The 22260-nt window shown below is 34.8% G+C and overlaps 1 protein-coding gene across 1 annotated transcript in view; it reads right to left on the reverse strand.

The window, feature by feature from the left end:
- Positions 1-626: 626 nt before the first annotated feature.
- LOC109094430 (ceramide kinase-like) overlaps positions 627-22260 on the reverse strand; it is a 31165-nt gene continuing 9531 nt past the window's right edge. Inside the window, exons 2-13 of the mRNA XM_042722424.1 lie at positions 19116-19247; positions 18816-18938; positions 17552-17677; positions 16745-16811; positions 16190-16335; positions 13220-13294; positions 12646-12798; positions 11367-11472; positions 9935-10005; positions 7978-8183; positions 6647-6867; positions 627-3065 (exon numbers count right to left, since the gene is read on the reverse strand). Coding sequence (XP_042578358.1) covers positions 2978-3065; positions 6647-6867; positions 7978-8183; positions 9935-10005; positions 11367-11472; positions 12646-12798; positions 13220-13294; positions 16190-16335; positions 16745-16811; positions 17552-17677; positions 18816-18938; positions 19116-19247 — 1514 coding nt within the window. The 3' untranslated portion in view covers positions 627-2977. The remainder of the gene's footprint in view (positions 3066-6646; positions 6868-7977; positions 8184-9934; positions 10006-11366; positions 11473-12645; positions 12799-13219; positions 13295-16189; positions 16336-16744; positions 16812-17551; positions 17678-18815; positions 18939-19115; positions 19248-22260) is intronic.

Here is a 22260-nt window from a genome sequence, read left to right on the forward strand (position 1 = left end):
TTGGAAAGTATCACATACTCTCGTATGCTGTTCTTTGTCAGCTGCGCCATGTGGATACATTGTTTTGTTCAGATCAAAGAGTAAACAATGTAGACAATGCATCCATGACAATGTAGGCTATTCTTTGCACACAAAGAAAAACATTCTCATAACTTCGAAAAATTATGGTTGAACCACTGATGTCACATGGATTATTTTAACAATGCCCTTGCTACGTTTCTGGATCTTGATGGTGTTAGGATCCTTGCTGTCTATGGGAGGGTCAGAGAGCTCTCAGAATTCATCAAAAATATCTTAATTTGCATTCCGAAGATGAACGAAGGTCTTACGGGTTTTGAACGACACGACGGTCAGTAATTAATGACAGAAGTTTCATTTTTGGTTGAATTATCATGAGAATCCAAGAAATTAGATTCCAAGATTCTAGTAACAAATGTTACTACTATGTTACAAATGTGTTTTGTAGTAACAAGAAAATTAAATGTCATAAAATAGTCTATGCTCCCCCAAAATGTTGTTTTGCATGTTTTATTATGATTTTGGCATTGTTCATGACAGTTTTAGTGAGTTTCACACTAACATCCTTTCTTGAATGAATCTCCAAAACTGACCACTCAGAAAACTAATGATTGTTCAATAAACTTTATTCATGGATTTTCTTTGCATTTCATTCAGCACATCAAAATAAACGTCAGGTCTTACACATCATCTCGAGTCCTGCAAGATGACTTCATTATCAGTCATTACTGAGTCTTGACAAGTGCTTGACTGCATAAGGCGACACCCTACTGAGAGAACTCTGTTTAACTTCAGCTGAAAACACACAAACAGTACTGGACAACCATTGTAGTACATTATACTGTCACCTGTCATGAGCCATAAATGAACATCAGCCGCCAGGGCAGCACGAAGGTGAAAACCGTGGCCACATTCAAGTAATTAAAATGGGCTGTGAATGGTATCTTTGGATCAGTAGGGAAAGTTGGTGGCACATCATGTGCGTACACAGTGTGTATTGGGATTGATTAGGTCTGAAGTAGGCCACCAACGATAGTAGAATAGGTGTCAAATACGCACGCTTTGACATTGGATTAACTACACACAATACAAATACTGTTACACACACAAGAATAGGAAGCCACAGTTCATAATTCATAAACAGCAGAGGTTCATGACATCTGAATTGCCTGGTCGCATATGAGGACATCTTTTCCATCGTCCTTAGTATACATGGGTGATTAACATTTAAAACTGTCAAGAAATATCCTGGTCATATTTCACTACAATAATTAAAAGAAAATGTGCTTATCAGTTATGAAAATAATGTCACAATGCAATGCAAAAATACATAATTCAATTAAATTACAAAAAGGTTTTCATTGTCGTTAGAATATAATTTCTTAATTTTCTTTTTAATTTCAAGGTGAAATGTTACTTGGGAATTTCTTTCCGAGACTGACACACATGACAATCATGTGAAGCCCATTTCCACAGGAGAGAGAGAGAGAGAAAAAAAAAGCTTTGGTAAATAAAAATTATGAGATTATGACAAATTATAAGAAAAGTCAAAATTATGAAATACTAAGTCAATTATGAGATAAAAAGTCAAAATTATGATAAAGTAAGAAAAACGTTGTATCTATTCTATCAAGTTTGCTTTATCAATTTTATGTTTTTGTCATTTTTTTTATCAGTATTTTTTAGTATTTCTATTTATCTTTATTTTTATTTCAGTTTTCAGTTATGACCTTTTAGTATTATAATTATGACTTTTATTTATTATGGCAGTTTTTATTTTGAGTCATTTTTAATTATGATTATTAATTCAAATATTAAAAATAAATATTAATTATGATTTTTATTTTTATTAGTATTTTTTTTTTACTATTTTAATTTCAGTTTTCAATAATGACTTAATTATGACCCAATTGTGACTTAGTGTCATAATTATGATTTACCATGATTTTTTTTTTGTTTTTTTTTGTGTGGCAAAAATGAGCTTCCCGACAAACTTTCAGTCTATGAAGGATGTGAACAATGTTTTCCCTGTAATAGCTACAGAAGTTGTGTTGCCTTTACAGATACATCTTGGGAAATCCATACCCTCAATCACAAGTACAGCTCAAGGAAACACTTTAAAAATTGCATATTAAAGCAGCGGACATGCACAACAGCAAAAAGCAATTTCTCTGTCTATCATAAACACCTTCATTCTTCGATACCGCAGAAACAATAAGAGCTTTCATAAGAAATAAGACAAAAAACACAAAATTCATTATTAAGGGAGGAAATATTCTCAGGGGTTGCAACCAAGAAAGACAACGCAGAGATGAGCGCTACAGTATTTACATTTACATTCCGTCTGATAAACAGCCGTACATACACTGACCCTGCAGTGACACAGTGTAGCTGTCTAGCTCTTTAATGCTACATTTCCATGCATGAACTGCTAACTTTTTAAATGAATAGTTTTTAAATTAATTGACTTTTATTGTATTTTTTTTTCCACACTATGGACACCAGTGGCAACCAGCAACTGTTTGTTTACCAACATTCTTCAAAATATCTTCTTTTACACTACCAGAGTTTTCACAGTTCCTGGAATTTGACTTTGGGATTTAATTAGTGCTAATCTCAAGACCAGCTTGGTCGTGGTGGAAGACAAATGTTGACAACCGGAAGCTGTCACATGCAGCAAGAGATATCACCAGCTACTTCAAGGACTTCAAGGGTTGAAATGAAAAAATCGGCAAAGCTAATGCCTAGCTGAAACAGCTGATCCAATCTTACACAAATCTAATAAAGCCTTTATAAATGCTGTGAAAATGGTGTTGACTCAATGCATCATCATGAGGATTATCTGGGTAAAACAGCATTAGAAACGGCATGACATTGTGCTGAGCTGAAGGTGACTCTTCCATTCAAAGAATCTCACTCTTAATGATCCAGCTGGAGGTCTTTTAAGTGGAGTGGAGATCTATATTGCACAATGAGCGTAAGGGTCCTCAAACACCTGCTGCTCTTCGATGCCTCTCGCAAACAGCTTGATCAGCTGGCAGTGGACCCTAAGACAGAGAAAAAAAAAAAAAATCTAACAAAATGCTAACACTTCACTGGAACAAACAGCATGCTAAAAACCACCCTAGGCTTACTGGAAAAAACATGCCTGTGTGTGCACTGATAAAAATGATTATGTGGTGAAGTAAATCCTACAGAAAAAAACAAATGTAATTTTTACATGAGAAAGTTAGTTCAAGCTAAAATAAAAAAATCTTCTCAACGTTTCTTATACTGGTGTTCCCATTTTGCACTGGGGCATGAATAATTAATAAGGCTGATTTTTTCCCCTGTTTTTCAGCTGTATTTACACTTTTTCTCATTGATTTTATTGTTAGGCTTAGTAACTTGTGATTGTGTCACATCTGGAGTTAATTTTCTACTCAAAATGACACATTGCGGCAGTTAATGGATACTGAGTTTGAAAATAACGTACCACCTGCACTAAACCTAACCCATAGTCTTAACAAATGCAAACATGAGAGAAAATCTCATTTGCTGAAGCAACCTCGCCATTTCAAATGCAATATCCAATTAACTTTATTGTGACTCATGGAACTCGTACCAGAGCGCTCCACATGACAAGTGCAATGCTATACCAGGTGAGCTACTGAGCAAGTTTAATATGTTTACTACTAATATTTGAACTGAACTGAGCTGGATGACGACATCACTGAATAAATGGTGAACTGACTTTAACTGTAAATTAAGTATTTACTGTTGCATTACTTTTGCATTACTTTACACTATTTTCCTGTTTAATACTGTAAAGCTGCTTTGAGACAATCTGTATTGTTAAAAGTGCTATGTACATAAAAGTGACTTGACTGTCAGAAAAGCCATATGAGCTGGTTATATAATTCAAATGTGATATTGTATTTGTTTTGAGATGGTATTATGCAAGGTACCTTTATTAATTGATAATCTTTCCGTGGAGTAGTGTTAATTTCAGCTAAAAACTGAAAATTGTTTGTATGTATATGTAAATTTTTGAGCCTGCTCTGATTAAATATATACAGTACAGGTCAAAAGTTTGGAAACATTACTATTTTTAATGTTTTTGAAAGAAGTCTCTTCTACTCATCAAACCTGCATTTATTTGATCAAAAATACAGAAAAACAGTAATATCGTGAAATATTATTACAACTTAAAATAATAGTTTTCTATTTGAATATACTTAAAAAAAATAATATATTCCTGTGATGATGCAAAGCTGAATTTTCAGCATCATTACTCCAGCCTTCAGTGTCACATGTAACATCCAGTCTATCACATGATCATTTAGAAATCATTCTAATATTCTGCATTTTTATGATGAGTGTTGGAAAACAGTTCTGCTGTCTAATATATTTGATGAATAAAAGGTTAAAAAAGAACTGCATTTATTCAAAAAAAAAAAAAAAATTCTAATAATATATATTCTAATAATATATTTTCATTTACTATCACTTTTTATCAATTTAACACATCCTTGCTGAATAAAATTATTGATTTATATTTAAAAAAAGAAAAAAAAAAAACTTACTGACCCAAATTACTGACCAGTAGTCTATATTGTTATTACAAAATATTTATATTTTAAAACATAGCTGCTTTTTTTTTTTTTTTTTTTTTTTTTTACTTTTTATTCATCAAAGTATCCTACAAAACTATCACATGTTCTGAAAAAATATTAAGCAGCAGAACTGTTTCCAACTTTGATAATCATCATATTAGAATGATCTCTAAAGGATCATGTGATAATGATCCTAAAAATTCAGCTTTGCTTCAAAGAAATAAATGATAATTTAAAGCATAATAAATTAAAAAAAATATATTTTAAATTGTAATAATATATCACAATATTAAATTTTTTTCTGTATTTTTTGATCAAATAAATGCAGGCTTGATGAGCAGAAGAAACTTCTTTCAAAAACATTAAAAATAGTAATGTTTCCAAACTTTTGACCTGTACTGTATACTCTAATATTGTTTATTTGCTTAAAGGGGTCATATGACGATGCTAAAAATAACATTATTTGGTGTAATAAGGTTAAAAAAAAACAAATTTTTTCTGAATGTGTCGCCTTTCTGAAAAGTGTTGATTTTTACAAAGCTCATCATTCTGAAAAGCATGGTGTGCTCTGACTGGCCAGCTATCCAGTGCATTGTGATTGGCCAAATACCTCAAGCGAATGTCTGAAATGTTACGTCCCTTACCGTATTTGGAAACACACAGCGTCTCCACGACATGGCAGCCACAGCAACAATACTACAGCTAGAGTAAAAGTTATGCCTCTTTCTTTGCGTAAACATTTGGGTGGTGTTATTCAAATCTTCCAACACAGTGACATAGATATCTGGGGGCGTGTTTGAATGAGGCATGTTAGGAAGGCATGGATGAGTCTTAACTTTTATAAAGAATATTTGAAAACATGAAATCGCATCTTATGACCCCTTTAATATTTCAATATAAGTGTAATATTTAAGTACAGTGGTTTGTTTAAATCCCCAACTCAAACGATTTGCAATAGTAACACTGATACTTGCCTTAGTAAACACCACTAATGCGTTGTGTCCTAGACTAAAACAAAGTATGAGAAAGTGCTGGTAAGCAATAAACGCTATGTCGTGTTGAGTAAAAAGTTTTGTAGTTAAATGCATGCGCTCTTAGGAGGTTCGGTGACTCTTTAATTTCCTCTAATTCCACTCAATACTCTGGAGGTGAGTTCAGTGCCAGGCGATTGCCTTTTTCGTCCGTGGTATCATCATCAATTATCTCAACAGGTTATTTGCTTACTCATTCGAGAAACAATTACTGAAGCTGAAAATGGAATAAATGAATGGACTTCTATTTTAATTAAAGGAAGTGAGCCTTTAACAGTGAGAGGGCCATTAAATTAGGAGCATTTCATTGCTACGCATTGTTGACACTGAACAATGGGGCGTGAAGGAAATGATGCATTTGGGTGAGCCGTCTTGGTGTATCAAGGAGGAGAACAACTCCTCTGCAGGCACAATGGAGGGAGTTTTTAATTTTAATAGCATCTTTTCCACAGGTTCAGGCCACAAAAGTCCATTTATTTACCCTGCTTAGTATGCTAGTGCCGAGATGATACAATCTTGTGCTCAAAAGACCTCAACATTTCAACTACAGCTTCCACTAATTGACAAACGCTGCTCATTTTGTGTCAGAGGAACATTTTCTGAAGCTGAAAGCTATTCATATAAGGTCTAAAAGAGACAGTAACATCTCTTAAATATATGAGGAAGTCTGAGTGTGAGTGGCAGTGATGTCCACACCCCTTAATTACAACAACAATGAGGACTTGCTTGAAGTAATTAGTGTATTAAAACTATAATGGCCCACTTTTTCCTTTCTGAAACATGACACGGTGTAACAGTTCTCATTTTCACTACATGCATCTTTAAAATTCATAATTTTTCATAATTTGTAGAGTGGGTGAATCACTCAAGTGAATTATCTAGATAAAGCATTTCTGCAACTCGAACAGTAGAGTAATGGGTTCACTTCCACCGAGTCCAATACATGAACTCATAAAAACGAAACCGCAAACACAGAGGGCGTATCTGGATAAGGACACGTACCGGACTTGAATGGCACTGTGTGGGAGGATCTCTCCATCACAGTTCCAGTTGCTCTGGGAAGGCATGCAGCCACAGGCTCTGTGCTCCCTGCAGATCTGACTGAGGAATCGCTTGCCTGTCACTCCGCTCTCTCTCAGGTCCACTTCAGAATCACACTCCTGATATCTCGGGGTGAATCGGAACTGCTTGACCCGGTACACCTCCACAAAAGAGTGATCAAACTGAACAAAGAAAGAGAACAAGGGTAATGCTTTCTGTATCCCACGTCAAATATCATTAAACGTTAAGTGTACATTTTTTTTTTATTTTTTTGAGAAAGAGAAATTAATACTTTTATTTAGCAAGTTACTAAATATTTCTATTTGAAACAAATATTGTTCTTTTTCACATTCTATTCATCAAAGAATCTGGAAAGAAACAGTAGTACGGTTTCCACAAGAAGCAGCAAGACCATTTTCAACTGAATGAAATAATGAATAATGAATGAATGTTTCTTAAGCACAAATCAGCATATTCAAATGATTCTGAAGGATCATGTGACACAAAGACTGCTGAAAATTCAGCTTTGTCATTACTAGAATATATTACGAAATTATATTACAAAAGAAAATAGTTATTATAATGTAATAATATTTCAAAATATTACTGTTTTTACTGTGTTTTTCATAAATAAATAAACCCATGGTGAGACCTCTTTCAAAATCATTAAAGAGATCAGACATTTTTAGATTCATAATGTCATAGTAAATTTGGGATCTGAATTTACAAAAATACAAATAAATAGGCCAAGAACTATATTTTGATGAGAAATAAACTTGGCTGGATAATTTTATTAGAGGCATTTGAATTATGAACTGTTACAAGATTCCAATGCTAATGAATTTTTTAATATTTGTGATTACTGGATAAAAGATCGTTTTGGTAAAGACTGAACTAGCTATTTCTAGTTCTTTAAATATTTAAGGAGTTATGCATTAAAAAAAATATACAAATTGCCATGACTTTGACAAGACTAAACAAGGTTCTCCATGACTGTAGAAACCCTGCTGTTATTAAGAACTTCAAATAACATAATTATCTGCTCTGTTTCCAAAAAAAAAAACAAAAAAACTTGCAGTTAATTAAAGATACATATGAATTTATACTAATATAATATATAAAATAAGCATTTGGTGGACAGCAGGGATACTTTTTTGTAGAGTGCCAGTTAAAGAAAGTGGTGTTTTTTCCCAGCCTTTGATGAAACATGAATGGAATTGCTTCATCGCTTTCATTAAAAAAAGATATCATGTTAAATCTACTGATGTTTTCTGTTGAGATAAATCAGGAACCTGATCGTCCTTATTGGTGTGGCGCAGCAGGTGGCGCAGGAAGTCGAGTCGGGAGCACTTCCTGACGAGGATGAGGTCAGTAGTTCCATCTGCTAAGTGCGCTGATGGCGACAGGCCTTTAGGACTGCGAGGACAAGCACAACTCATGCTGGCAGCATTGATGGCCAAAAACTTTCCCCTGATGACCGTCCACGTATCCTGACACTCTGAAATACAACAACATCATGTGAATAACTAGTATACCTCTAAGCAGTGAAGTCTATAGACCCTTTTTACAGACTTTGATAAATGCGTTTTTTTTAAGCATTGTGGATAGCCTACAGTAGGCAACCACCAAGAACAACACCCAAACATCTCTGAACCTTAGAACTTCAAAATCTCAGAACTTTATTTTAATTTTGTCGGCTTTTGACATTCTACTATCTAAGAAACTTTGCAACTACAGGTCAACTAATTCTCATTAATTTGCAACTACATGTCTACTAACTCTCTGAGTAGACTGTTAGGTTAGGTTTAAGGTTAGTAGAATAAGCTGACCTATACTTGCAAAGTTTCTCATAGTCAGTATGTTGTGGAAGATACAGTATTAAGCAGACAGTCTACTAATACTCTAATGACTGCTAGTTGACATGTAGTTGCATGTAGTTTTTTCTCCATTTCTGTCACCGATGTAGTTCAGTTTTTTTTCACTGTCGCCTCTGGTTTGGTTAGTTGGGGGCACGTAATATCCAGCAATATTACTGAATCAAATGACACGATTGGATGATAACTGAACTGAATGATGACATTACTGTTTTCCGCAGAGCTACTTTACAGCTGAATTGAACTCAATTCATAATTGATTTTCTTGAAGGGAACTTAATCATCACTAGATTGACCTCAGCTGAAAAGTGACACTTTTTTTTTTTTTTTTACAGCTGCTTTACAGCAGAATTGATCTCTGAACCATCACTGAACCATTAGTTCCCTGTTTATCCCTGTAAAGCTACTTTGAAACAATATGCATTGTATAAAGTGCAACATAAATAAATGACTTGACTTCAAATTAGAAATCAATTTTGCACTGAATTCCAAAAATACAAAAATCTACACTGAATAAAAAAATTACTTTGAAATTATTTTTACTTAGTAAATTCACAAGTTATTACACAGAAAGTGTGAGCAACATTGAGTTAAACAACATTTTGAAGTTAAAGGTGAAATACCGAAAGAGTACTTTCACATACAATTTACACAGAAAAGGCAAGTAACACTGAGTTCAACATAAAATTTTGAGGTGAAATAATAAATACTGAAATAGTACTTTCTTGTAGACCTTACAAGATTTATTTTATTTACAATTTTGAAAATCAGTTTTTATAGTGTTGCTATAAACTGGAAAAATGATCAAAGCCAGGTGATTGTAAATCTCAAAGCAAGTATAGCTGTGGTGCTCTCTCACTGATGAAGGGCCCTCGACTCCCTTTCCTGTTTACACCATTCTTCCCCTTATTCTTCCCACAAGACTCTATTTATGTCACGCGGTCTAAAGCGTTCAGGAAATCATCATGCACAAATGCCAATTTGGGATTGTGAGGGCAGAGAGTGTGTGTCTGTAAACAGCACTTATCAGTGCTCAGGGTAAACACACAGAATGCTGGGTAACGGAGGTGCCAGTTGTTCTGAGGGTGCTGAGAGGCAGAGATAATATGATGTGTGTGTGTGTGTGTGTGTGTGTGTGTGTGCACTCTCTAAATGATCAGCCGGGCGGCAGCTTGAACCATTTGGCCTAATGTTCACAAACAGCGTGCCAGTCGAGCCGACAGATGGGGGCATTACAAATCATGGCTGGAAATGCACTTTGTTGGCCTGTACTGAGGTTGGGCGCATTTACCACAGGGTAGATATGAGACTTCCTGTCAATGCCCAAGCTCAGTTTAACACTGGCATAAAGAGAGTATTCCCAAATGCTCCTCACCAGCATCAGAAACGCTGTCTTCATTTTTGCTGACCAGTTTGTCAGAAGAGGATTGCCGACAGACACTACACCTGCAAGACAGAAACACCTGTTAACAATAGAGGTGGGGAACAGAGCTATATATCTATTTAACACAAATAAGTAAAAATCTAGTATAAAAATAATTAAGGCATGCTTTAAATATGGGACCATTATATCTATTCCTTTTATTAAAATATTTACTTAGTAATTTATATGTACTTACATCTTGAATATATTGTGAATAGGTTTGGGGTCAGTAAGTTTTTTTTTTTAAACTAATTAAATTTATTCACCAACGTTGCATTGAATTTATTAAAAGTGACAGTAAAGATGTTTATAATGTTACAAAAGATTTCTATTTCAAATAAATGCAGTTTTTGTTTTCTTCTTCAATATCTTCAAAACATTAAAATATCCTACTGACTTCAAAATTTAGAGTGTAAATATCTTCTAGTTCTAGTTTACAATATAATTAAACACATCAAATGATGGCTTAAATGATTAATTATACGCGTTCAAGTCATGTTGTATGCAAGCCGAACAAAATGAAACACTGGGCCGAAGGCCGAATACGTTTTTTTCCGCCTTTTTCCCAATATATTTTGCCAAAAAAATGTCCCATGTTATAAATTAAATAGCCAAAATATGCTTTTTACTGTTTTGTCTAGTTTTTCAAAGAAAAAATCAATTACAAAAAAATTTACTTAAAATTAAGTTTTTTATTAATTGCCATTTCTGAGACCCCATTCTTGAATCAGTTATGTCTTTTTTACTTGCTTAGCAGAAAATATTACAGATCCCAATTTTAACACTATGCATGAGTGTTACTATAAATGTATTAATAGTATACTTTTCTTATTTTATTAATAATTACTTTTCTTATTTTATTTTAAAAATGCATAAAAATGTTACTCAGCAGCTGACGAGTAACAGTTTCAGTGCAGATTTTGAACCCTGTCCCTGGCTAACGAGCAGATCGCGCCGTGAGCTCGTGCAGCCCTGTTTGAATGCAATCAGTGCGTGTATTAGAAAACGTAACTTTAACTTTATTTACTAATTTTTTGAGGCCATTTCGTGATTTCAATCACAAAACAGTTAACCTGCAACACAACCCCTTCCTCTTCTCATTGAAGACATGCAATGTAGTTCTAAATAGTCTCTTGCTGTCAGTGATTTTAATGATTTTTCGTCTTTCTTGGACACTTTTAAATGCTTCTACACTGCCAACATGTTTGCTGCATTATTGCACTCCTTTATTTGATCAAGTCACATCATTGTTCGGTACAATTTATTTGGTCTTTTCGGTTATTCCGAACACCGAACAAGCTTTTTCTTCTATTTTCGGCCAAACAATTTTGGTTGCTGAACATTAGGTGCATCCCTAATACAAAAAATACAGAACAGCATTTACCCAGTTCGGCACTGCATTTTGTCTCTGGGAGTTCCCACGTTCCCTTCAGCAGGTAAGAAGGACACAGTTCCCTCATAGTAGCGATGTGACAGAAAGGTTTTAACACCTGTAAAATAAATAAATAAATAAATGAATAAAATAATTTAACAATAAAATAAGAATTTCCATCCAAAATCGCAGACACAAACAGGGCTGCACGATATATCGAAATTATCAAAATATCGCAAATGTAAATATCGCAATATGCATATCAGGAGTCATTTTAATAATAGGTTACTTAAATCAAAACATTGCAAATGGTCAAAGTTTTAGTTCGACGCACGTTAAAAAGTGTTAAGTGCTATAAATTGCAGAAAACAACTCCTGAAGCACACGCACAAGCCGCAGCTCGCACAGCGTCTCTTCAGTTCTGCCGCATACGTGCAAAGCGCACACATACACACAGAGACGCGTTTCAGACAGCACGCGAACACAGAGTTGATTCATATCTCCTCATGTTTGAACAGGCACATAGACAGAATTATGTCTAAATACCTGTCTCGATGATCATTCTCGTAAATGCAGTCGGTTATGTTTTAAATGAATGTAAACAGCTGAGAAATAAATCGGATGTGTATCATTATACTAGATCTGTGCAGTTGGTTTTAAAGGGACAGCCACCTATAAATAAGTGCTGCTGAATATGTCACTAATGTTAATCAAACAACAAAACAACTATAACAAAGATTAATCAATTTAATTCACACAGTGAACACTATGCAGTGTTATTTTACACTTAATTATTACATTTCTGTATCTAAATACCTTGTAAATTGTGTATTTCTTTCTTTTTCTTTTTACTGACTGTTCACTTGCCTTTAATCATGTTTGAACTCTCTCAGACTTTTGCTGTGGTATATGAAGAAGTAATTAATGTGTATGGAAAGCAAAGTTACAAAGATATAAAATTAGTGTCATTAATTGTTTTTTGTTTGTTTGTTCACACTGATGTTAAAATTACATTTTCTGATTTGTGACATTACTTTTTATGTACTGGTAAAACACTGCTGGTCACTTTCAGTAGTTACAGTGATTCTTTCTTTTCCAAGAAAGAATGTGAAACAAATTGGTTATATAATTTTCATTTTTAAATATTTGAAAATATAATTGAAATTGATTTTACACACTTTAAGCAATATCGTATCGCATATCGAATATCCCATTTTTTAACAAGGTATCGCATGTCGCATTTTTAGCCCTAGATACAAAAAAAAAAAAAAAAAAATCACTTCCTGTGTACCTGAGATATCGTAACGTGCCGGGCCCATCCAGCGCTTCCTCTCACTGTCTGTCAGCACATCTCCGTAGAACCCGTAACCCAGTAGTGACACAGAGTAGCGCAGGAAGCGGTCTTCATTGTGTACCGAGCAAATGTCCATTGCCTGAGAATCACCTGCACAAAAAGCCAGGATGGATTTCAGAAAACACAAGCTGATAACATCAGAATCCTGTGCTAGGACACCACACACAAGAATAGTGCATATTGCAGCATAATTAGATATCCGTCTCTGCAAAAGTAGCACAGTAAACATTTTCCATTTTGGTGTTATGCTTTATTCATGCAATATGTCACTCAAAGCTGTAAGTTACAGTAATTTTACCCTGGTTAAGGTATGGTCATGTCATGACATCCAAAGGAAAGCAGTAACTGTAGTAATGCCCTTGCTGAACAATAAATAAATAAATAACTAAATATACTGCGATAGCACTCAGACCTAGCTTGCAAATACTGAAAATAAATTTACATAACCATAAATATACATACATAGCCTGATATGCTTTATCATACTGCAGATATGGAGATGAGTACTTACCCACAATGATGTGCAGTGCTGAAGTGACAGGGTCATTTGAGCCAACCGTGGCGTAGCATATACAGTCAGTCGAACCTGTTTCAAAAACACATTTCATGGGTCAGGGGTTCAGAAATGGCCTAAATCTATCTCTCATAATTCACTCTGAAGGTTAATGTATGAAAATGACACTTTCATTTTCAATTTTGGTGGCATACGGGGGCAGCTGCAATCTAACCTTCAATTGTGAACGCTAACCAAACATCACAAGCCAATGGAGTTTTTAGTCTATTCAGCCCCTGTGAGAATAAGAAAGTTTTTCGATCATGAAATGATTGTAGCTGAAGCATTGCAGGGCACTGTTATATGGAGAGATGAGATTTCAGATGAGTTCAGCCCTCTTTCTGTCTCTTATATGCTGTCTGGTAATCTAATTCCTCTTCCTCAAATTGCTTATATAACAGCAAAAACACACAGACTGCAATCTGCAAATGTGCCAGACTGATTATTTCAAGATCCCATTATTGTTTCCACAAAGGTGGAAAAAGTAAAATACGATGTTTTTCAATTTATATATCATGATAAAACCATTTAAAGAGCAATAAACAGCATGTGGCTTAAATGTCAGTTCCTTACTGCTGCAGTACCATGACACACTGATAACGTTAGATAACATTGTAATAATTACCATATCTATATACAGTACCATGGTTACAAAAGGGCCATTTACAGCATGGAAAAATAAATGATTAGTGGGGTAGTGGGGGACACCCGAGACTTTACAAGGATAATACATCTTGTAAAAAAAACAGGCATAATAGGACCCCTTTAATGAAGATCATTTAACCATTACGTAAATATGTAAATTCTTTAATTTAAAATTTTATCACAAATACATCAGATAAAGATGTCCATGGAATTATATGTATTAAATGAAATAATAATAAAAAGAATATAAATCATAAAAAAGGCATTGGAATGTTACATATTCAAAAAAATTATTAATATTAAAGTCTCATGTAATTGTAATCAAATAAATAAAAGGAACAAATGATCCATGTAATCATTTAATAAAATATTTTGAAAAGGATACTAAATAATATAAATAATGTGTTATATTAATATGGCATAGATAAAAAAAAAAAAAAAAAAAAAAAAAAAACAACAACAAAAAAACATAGTATTATCAAAACGTGTCCAAAAACATGGAAAAGGCATATATCCAAAAATCAGTATGCTATACATTCCAAAAAAATATTACTATTATTATTATTACTATCATCATCATTTTTAAATATAACATGGTAATAGCTTAGAACTTTTTTGGTTTTGTCAGCCGTTTCAGATGCTTTCGTGTATTAAACATCTAATCTAAAATGGTATTATTACATTTTAACATGGTACATTTTCAAATAAACATGATACTACAATGTTAAATGCATGGTTCGTTTTTGTCAGTGGTTTCAGATGCTTTCATCTATTAGACATTAAAGTCAAAGGTTTGTCTCAAATTCCCTCAGATCAGTTGTCATCCAGAAACAAGATAATGGACCAGGAGCTCTTCTTAGAAACTGTCACTAGTCCTTGCATGCCCGGACAATGTGAGATAAGGCCATAAATACACAGAATTACACACGCTGATAACGTAACTGATAACAACCTAGACTCTAAAGGGTTCGACATTGTCAGGTTTATCTGGCAAACAGTTATATCAGAAAACACGATTTGATAAGCCACAGTCATTAAGTTATCAATTGCTGGCAGAGCTCTTGTGAAGGGCATTCTGTAGTGCATGACAACAGTCTATTTGTTCTGCTTGTGCTCTTTCAGGTTGGTCATTTATTAATATGTTTTGCCCAAGTATTGACCAAGATTTTTTTTTCCATTCTCTGGCTTTAACATTTTTTTTAAAGGTGCAGTGTGTTGTATATTTTGAAGCTTTATGTGTGTGAGAGAGATTATACTACCATCCGAAGTTTAAGGGCAATAACATTTTTTAATGTTTTTGAAATAATTCTCTTACCAAGGCTGCATTTTAAAAATGTATTTACAGTAATATTGTAAAATGCTATTAAAATTTAAAATGCATGTTTCCAATTCTAATATATTTTAAAGTTTTATTTATTCCCGTGAAGGCAAAGCTGAATTTTTAGTAGTCATTATTCCAGTTATTAGTGTCAAAAATCATTTCTAATATGCTGATTTGGTACTCAAGAAACATTTCTTATTAATATCAATGTTGAAAACAGTTGTGCTGCTTAATATTTTTTGGTAACAGTGTTAACTGCAGATTATCCACAAATTATACATGCAGTGCTGTCAATCAGAATGTATTAAAACTTAAAAAAGCTAGACAGAAAAAAAAAGCCAGCAATATTCAACAAGCAACTTTACAGAGACCCACTATTTAAAAATAATAGTGTCAATAGCCCACTAAAATTTGATCAAAACACAGTATCATCAAAGGTAACAATGTTGCTTTCAATTATTTGAACAGCCTTTATATCATGAGTGCACCTCTGATGCCTAAACATGCTTTCTAGGCAGCTCACTAGGTTTTGCAAGAGAGCTATAATCTCCTGCAGTTCTCCTCTATTATGCAGCTGTGCCCATGTGCAGGTGCAAAACTTACAATGACTTGGAAATATCTCAAAACACAAACGCTGTAATGGAACCGTAAGTGACGGATGCTTCCAGGAACACTGCCAAGGAAGTGACGTGCATGAAAAAGCAATGAAATCCATTCTGAGGAACTGTCTTGGCTGTATAGACTTGTGTAAGATTTGTGACTGTAGACAAGAGATTCTCAGTCCTGGAGCATCACCAACACCGCACATTTCGGATGCATCCTTTATCTAATGCACTCGATTCAGCTCATCAGCTTGTTTATATAGAACTCATGAACTGAACGGGATGTGTGAAGGGACATGTACAAAATGTGTTGGGTACACGCTCCAGTACCAGAATTGGGGAACACTGCTATAGACCAACCTGCAGGAATGATGCCGATGCGAAGTCCACACGGCATAAGGGTCTCCTCCATAGAGTTCTCATCCACACCAGCTTCTTGCTGCGTGCGGGAGACGAGGCCATGCATAATCTCGCTGAACATGCCATCACCTCCGACACACACCACACTGCAGTGAGAGATTACACTGATCACTTCAATGCATATTTGTTTAAAACTAAATTTTCTTCAGTGAAAGGTAGAGTGCAAATGAATTAAATTTGTGTCTAAACTCTCGTTTACAGAAGTGGATGTTAAAAAGTAAAGAAAAAAGATCCAGACGCAACAGACAGAGTTGTTTTGTGAATACAGCCTCTGGCCCAGCTATGAAGCAGCATCCATGTTGCTGTCACCAAAAGCCACTCTATTTTCAGTTGTCATTTCCAAAGCTGCCCGCCATCATTTGCCGCAGTGCCAGACCGATGTGCATTGATGTGCAAATGTTAATCTGAGCTGTGCTGCAGAGGACGCATTCCTCGGTGGGCAAATTAAGAGTTGCTGCACAGCGACCGTGATCTCCCAGCAGGATGCCCACTCACCCATCATACTTCTTCAGATCAGCCTCTGTCTTCAAGTGGTCCCTGGCATGATTTGCACGCTCTGTAACTATAGAAACAAAAGAGAAAAAGCCATTGTTAACGGGACAATGACAGCGAGGCTGAGCAGAGGGGAGAAACATCATTATGTTCATCTGGCAGTTAAATTGCATTTTTCTGCTGGCTTGATGGAGACCATCAATCAGCCACATCAAATGATGAAGCTGAAGTCACGGTGAAAAACAATCCCCGGTACATTTCATTACCGGTTCTTTACCATCAGCACTGATGTAAAGCCGTAACTCGGAGGGATGTGCTGAAAATGAATGGGGCCTAGGACCGAGCCCTGTGGATCACATTGATGATATATGCCAAAGGTGATGTATGGAGCTTATTAAACCTTCGGCAGAACATCTTGTTTGGCTCCTCTAATGATTTGGTTTGAATGGTATTTGTCCAGCCAGACATGTACTTTACCATTTACAAAATGTCCGCATGGTCATAAAAAGAATACCCTCAAGCAACTGCTGAGTAAGCCTGTAAGCTTTAGCTCCAACAGCCAATATTCACACCAACCCAGGGTCTTCCTCCCTCAAACTTAATAAATAATGGATGTCTTTGCATTACTATGTTTATCGACTATCACAGTTTACATTATGGCCAGCTCCTGTGATAGATGACGCTGTAAATAAAATCATATTCGTGGGACGGGTTGGCAGGTGGGGCCATTTGCCAACGGAGATCTATTTGCAAAGCATAAAAGCTCATTTTTTATTTAAATGTTAATGCAGGCGGCTGACGGGCACTCACCAATCACGTCGGTGGAAATGGAAGCCCGGGAAAAGATGGGGGCCACTTTGTGGTCGTAAATCTGCTTCCCACGTTGTTTTCCTCCGTAGGGGTTGATGTACACTAACAAACTCTTCGGTCGATTGGCTGCAGAATGAGAGGTGGGCAGAGCATTAAAAGTGAGTTTTTTTTTTACAACAGTCTACCTAGGCTGTAAATACTACTTCATTAAGTTGCTTTTGAAAAACTTAATCTGATGTGGCAGCATAGAAAAGACCAAAACTGTACTTGTGCCCACACTAGGTTCAAAACACCCCCAAAATATCCATAGGATTGGTAAGCAACATTCTGGGTTATTTCAAATGTACAATTATTTTCTCAGTTTCTAAGCAAACACTAATATCAAATCAGAACATATTTGATATTTAAATTTATTTAGATGAAATTCAATTTTGGGCGGAGTTACTGAGCACAGATCAAAAAAAAAAAGTGGTTAACAAAAATGCCAGCTATTTTGGCTAATTAAAATGCAGAATAAAACTGAAGAGAGATGTTTTCATGCTGTGTCAAAAATGAATTAGTGTCCATTATTTATGTATACCATAATTATGTACAGTACCAAATGTGTGGTAGTAATTGACTCTTTTCTCAGAGTCTATAATCAAATAAAAAGCATGTTTATAATAAATTCACACAAAGGACACAATTAACATAATGATTATTCATGTACACAAAACTGGTGTGAAAATAGGGTGGCCATATGTGCCGTTCATACGGGACACGTCCCAGCCAGGATTGTAATATTGCCTAAAATATCCAGGTTTTGGCTGTTTGCACTGTGCAGGTCGATAGTTGTGTGACATTCATGAGAGCTATAGAGAGCAGAGCAGACAGCTCCTTATGCTTTCGAAATGCTCTTGCACCTACTTTGGTGTCTTTTTTGATCAGTGCGCAGTGACATTCAAGTCAAACGTATAAACAAACAGGTGCGCATATTGGCATCACTTTGATCGTTCCCTGTAGATCTCACCTTCTCACGCGCAGCCTCACGATTGACCGATTATGTACAATACCTGCATGTTATTGGTCAAACTGCTTTGGATGTTTTAGGTAATATTAAAATTCTGGCCAGGACGTGTCCCGTATCACCGGCGCATATGGCCACTCTAAGTGAAAATCACTGACCAACCTATAAACAATAACTTGTCGTTTTTGCTATAGTTTATGTGTAGCTTGTTAGTTTACAATAGTAAATGTTTATATTATACAAAAATAAAAGACGCACTCAGCAATGCAAGTTGTTCCCTAATAGTTTGGACCCAGAGCAGACACAGGGAATGATCAGAGCAGTGGAAAGTCACGTTGCTGCACCACCAGCAGTGCTGCCTTGTCCTCTCTACATAGAACACTGAAGAGAAACACAAACAAAAATGCCACATTATTCCAAAAACTACGTAAAAGGTGACCTGTATGATCAGTATCATTTTGATAATACACTCACGACATATAGATAAAGTAACAAACTATGTATTCCCCTGTTATCAGGGCCAGATAAGCAGATGACAGTCTGATTATGCTGGTGTACCTGTGAAAGCGTGCTGGCAGGGGTCCGCTGGGCTCTGAGGAACCTTCTGCCATTTCCCAGTGTTTTTACATGGAGTGTCATCTTCTTTTTCCTGAACGGCTATAATCTCGCACACTGGGACACAATAACTACCTGTGAATAGAGGACCAGTGGGTCACAAAACATTAGAGACAAAACCTGTTGCAAAACCTAACACAAATGGAACCTTATAAGTCATGGATCAGAAGACTCTACATAGGCTGCAACATTTGCAATCTATCATACAAATAGAGCTTGACACTATGTATATGATTTATGTACTATTTTTATTGTTTATATACTGTTGTAATATTAATATTTAGACTACTTTTACAAATGATTTTACTATTTACAAAGTTATTTCATTTAGTTGCCATGACAACATTTCAAATGAACGATTATCTATTTTATATAATTTTTTATTATGACCCAAAACTTTTGTCATGTTATCATGACATAGTTATATAGGTTGAAAGTCCATTTAATTAATTAGGAATGTTAATCTTTGAGCTGACAATGAATTGATTGGATTCATAATGCAGTGATTTTAAATTAGATTTAAAAGCAATTACCAAGTCAATAAAACATTAGAAAAGTATTAGTAGTCATTGCTATCTTGGCAATCTATATCAATGGATCTTAGTCAGAGTAGAAATCATATTTAATTATTTGTACTGGAACGAGGCTATGAGTCCCACTGAAAATGTGTCTAAAAATGTGGTGACTGCCAACTTGATCATTTAATCAAAACTCAATCAAAAACAATCATTTGATTTTCAGCATTTGGATTTATCCAACACAAATTATTAACAATGCAAAAGTCATATCAAGATCAATTCAGTTCAGTCAGCAGTATTTTTAGACAATGAGCTGAATAAACAAATTAATTGATACACCCCTATAGAGAATGATGCCTTTTAGATTTTTTTCAGAAGGATATTATAATCAACATTTCTCTCAAAAAATCTGCCGTGTTTTTTTTCTTTTCTGTTTCTGATTTTGTAAATTATTACAGAACATGCTTTAGAGGCTTAAGTTTGCAAAATGTCAATTTTGGTGATGTCAACTGCTTTATTTTGTTCTCTTTGCACTAAGACACTATGTAAATGTCATTTTCCCATCATCCGTCTCTGTCCTAGGCAGTGCTAATTTTGTTGACAAATAGTTTTTCGTCATAATTTTCGTCAACGACATTTTTTTCACTGACGACAACGAGACGGTAACGAACTAAAACTCTTTTTGAATGACAAAAACTATGACGTAAATCTATTGACATTTTCGTCAACGAAAAAAATGAGACAAAAATGTTAGGGAGGGATGATTTGGGAAGAGTTTCTTTCAGAATGAATCTGCCGCGTGGGTTGGAGGTTAGATGCGTACATATAAACCGGCGGGACATAAGCTAACATACACTTGCTGCATGACGCATAAAACGTTCAAAAATGTAAATATGTGGGAGTAAGAGAAGAGCAGACATATTGATAAATCTGATGACGCAAGAGAGAACTCAATTCCGTCCAGTTTTCTGAGCTCAGAAGCGCGTCTCACAGCGCGCAAGTACTCTTTCGCGTCGAATGGAGAATTACACACAAAAAGATGTCGAATTGTTCGTTTTGACAAGTATTCGCGTAAACACAGTTGATTACATCTTAAGTGAATGTAAACAGTAGGGAGAACGTGTATCAGTACATTGCATCCATTGCAGCTGTGCATTCAGTTTTAAAGGTACAGCAGCCTAATTTAGTTGCTATTGTCCAAATCATTGATGTTAATCAAGCAACAAAAGAAAGACAGAAAATCAGTCACTGCTCTTGACTGAAAAACTTTAGTAGCTCTAAAGAATAATCTAAATTTATTTATATAAATAAATATGTCTGCTTGAAAGAATGAAGAATATGGTAAACAAGTTGCCATCTATATAACCATTGGTAAATTTCTCAGCCTATATAACCATTTTGGTCCCTTATTTATCGCACCTGATTCAAAAGAAGAGATCCATGTTCTGAACTTATTCAGATTCAGAAACATATGAGAAGTGGTCCCGAGGCCTGGATTTGAATTGGCCTATATACATTGGTAAGGAAGACATGTTCTTGTTATTATGATCATTTCTAAAATATAATCATAATAAAACCTTAATATCAAATCTATATAATGAGTCTGGAAATTTTAGAGAAATGCTTTTTAAATGCACTGAAACCAAACCCATTAGATTTAAGCCAACTAAATTTACTGTAGATTTAGTCGACTAAAATATTATGATATTTAGTCGACTTAAACTAAAAATAATTCGGATGACTAAAATATGACTAAAACTAAATGGAATTTTAGTCAAAAGGCTATGACTATAACTAAATCAAAATTTGTAGTCAAAATTAACACTGGGAAAATATATTTTAAACAAAGGAGGTTTTTGCATTCTGACAGCTTGTGCCCAAACGAGTCAATCTTGTGTTATGTTACATAAAGCAGGCTTTCCAGAAAACCCCTGGGAGAGGAAGTTAATGAGGTTTGACCTTATTCAAAAGATCAGAGAGTTATGTGGATTAGAATAAAGTACTGTTTCAGAAACTTTACTTATTATCCAGATAAACCTAGAGTAATAATTTATCTTCATTAAAACTTCATGACACATTTATGAGACATAACAAGTGTATTTCATTTTTATACAGCTGAATGAAACCATTTATATGCCCAGATGTAGCCATAAACCTAACAGCACAATAACATGGAAACAACAACCTGATAAAAGTTTCATGATACTTGTATTAGGGCGTTATTGTATAACACATGAATACTGCATGAGGCAAAAAGCTGAGATGTAAAGGTGACGCAGTAGAGTTAAAGAGTTCATAAGGGACTTAATGCCTGTTGCATTTATTCTTAGTTGTTTTCTTGGTCTATGTTTAGGATCAACTAACAAAAAAAAAAAAAAAAAAAAAAAAAAAAAAAAAGGTAAACGTGACCATACCTTAAAGTATTTATTTATTTACATTTATTTATTCATATTATATAAGATACATTATACATATTACATGTGGTTTTATTTTATAAAGAATTTTCATTTTCTAGATTCTAAATTTTATTGCTCCTTTTGCAACACTTGCCCGGAATTTGGACTGGAATA

The sequence above is a fragment of the Cyprinus carpio genome, chromosome B4, assembly GCF_018340385.1.
Source record: "Cyprinus carpio isolate SPL01 chromosome B4, ASM1834038v1, whole genome shotgun sequence".
Lineage (NCBI taxonomy): Eukaryota > Metazoa > Chordata > Actinopteri > Cypriniformes > Cyprinidae > Cyprinus > Cyprinus carpio.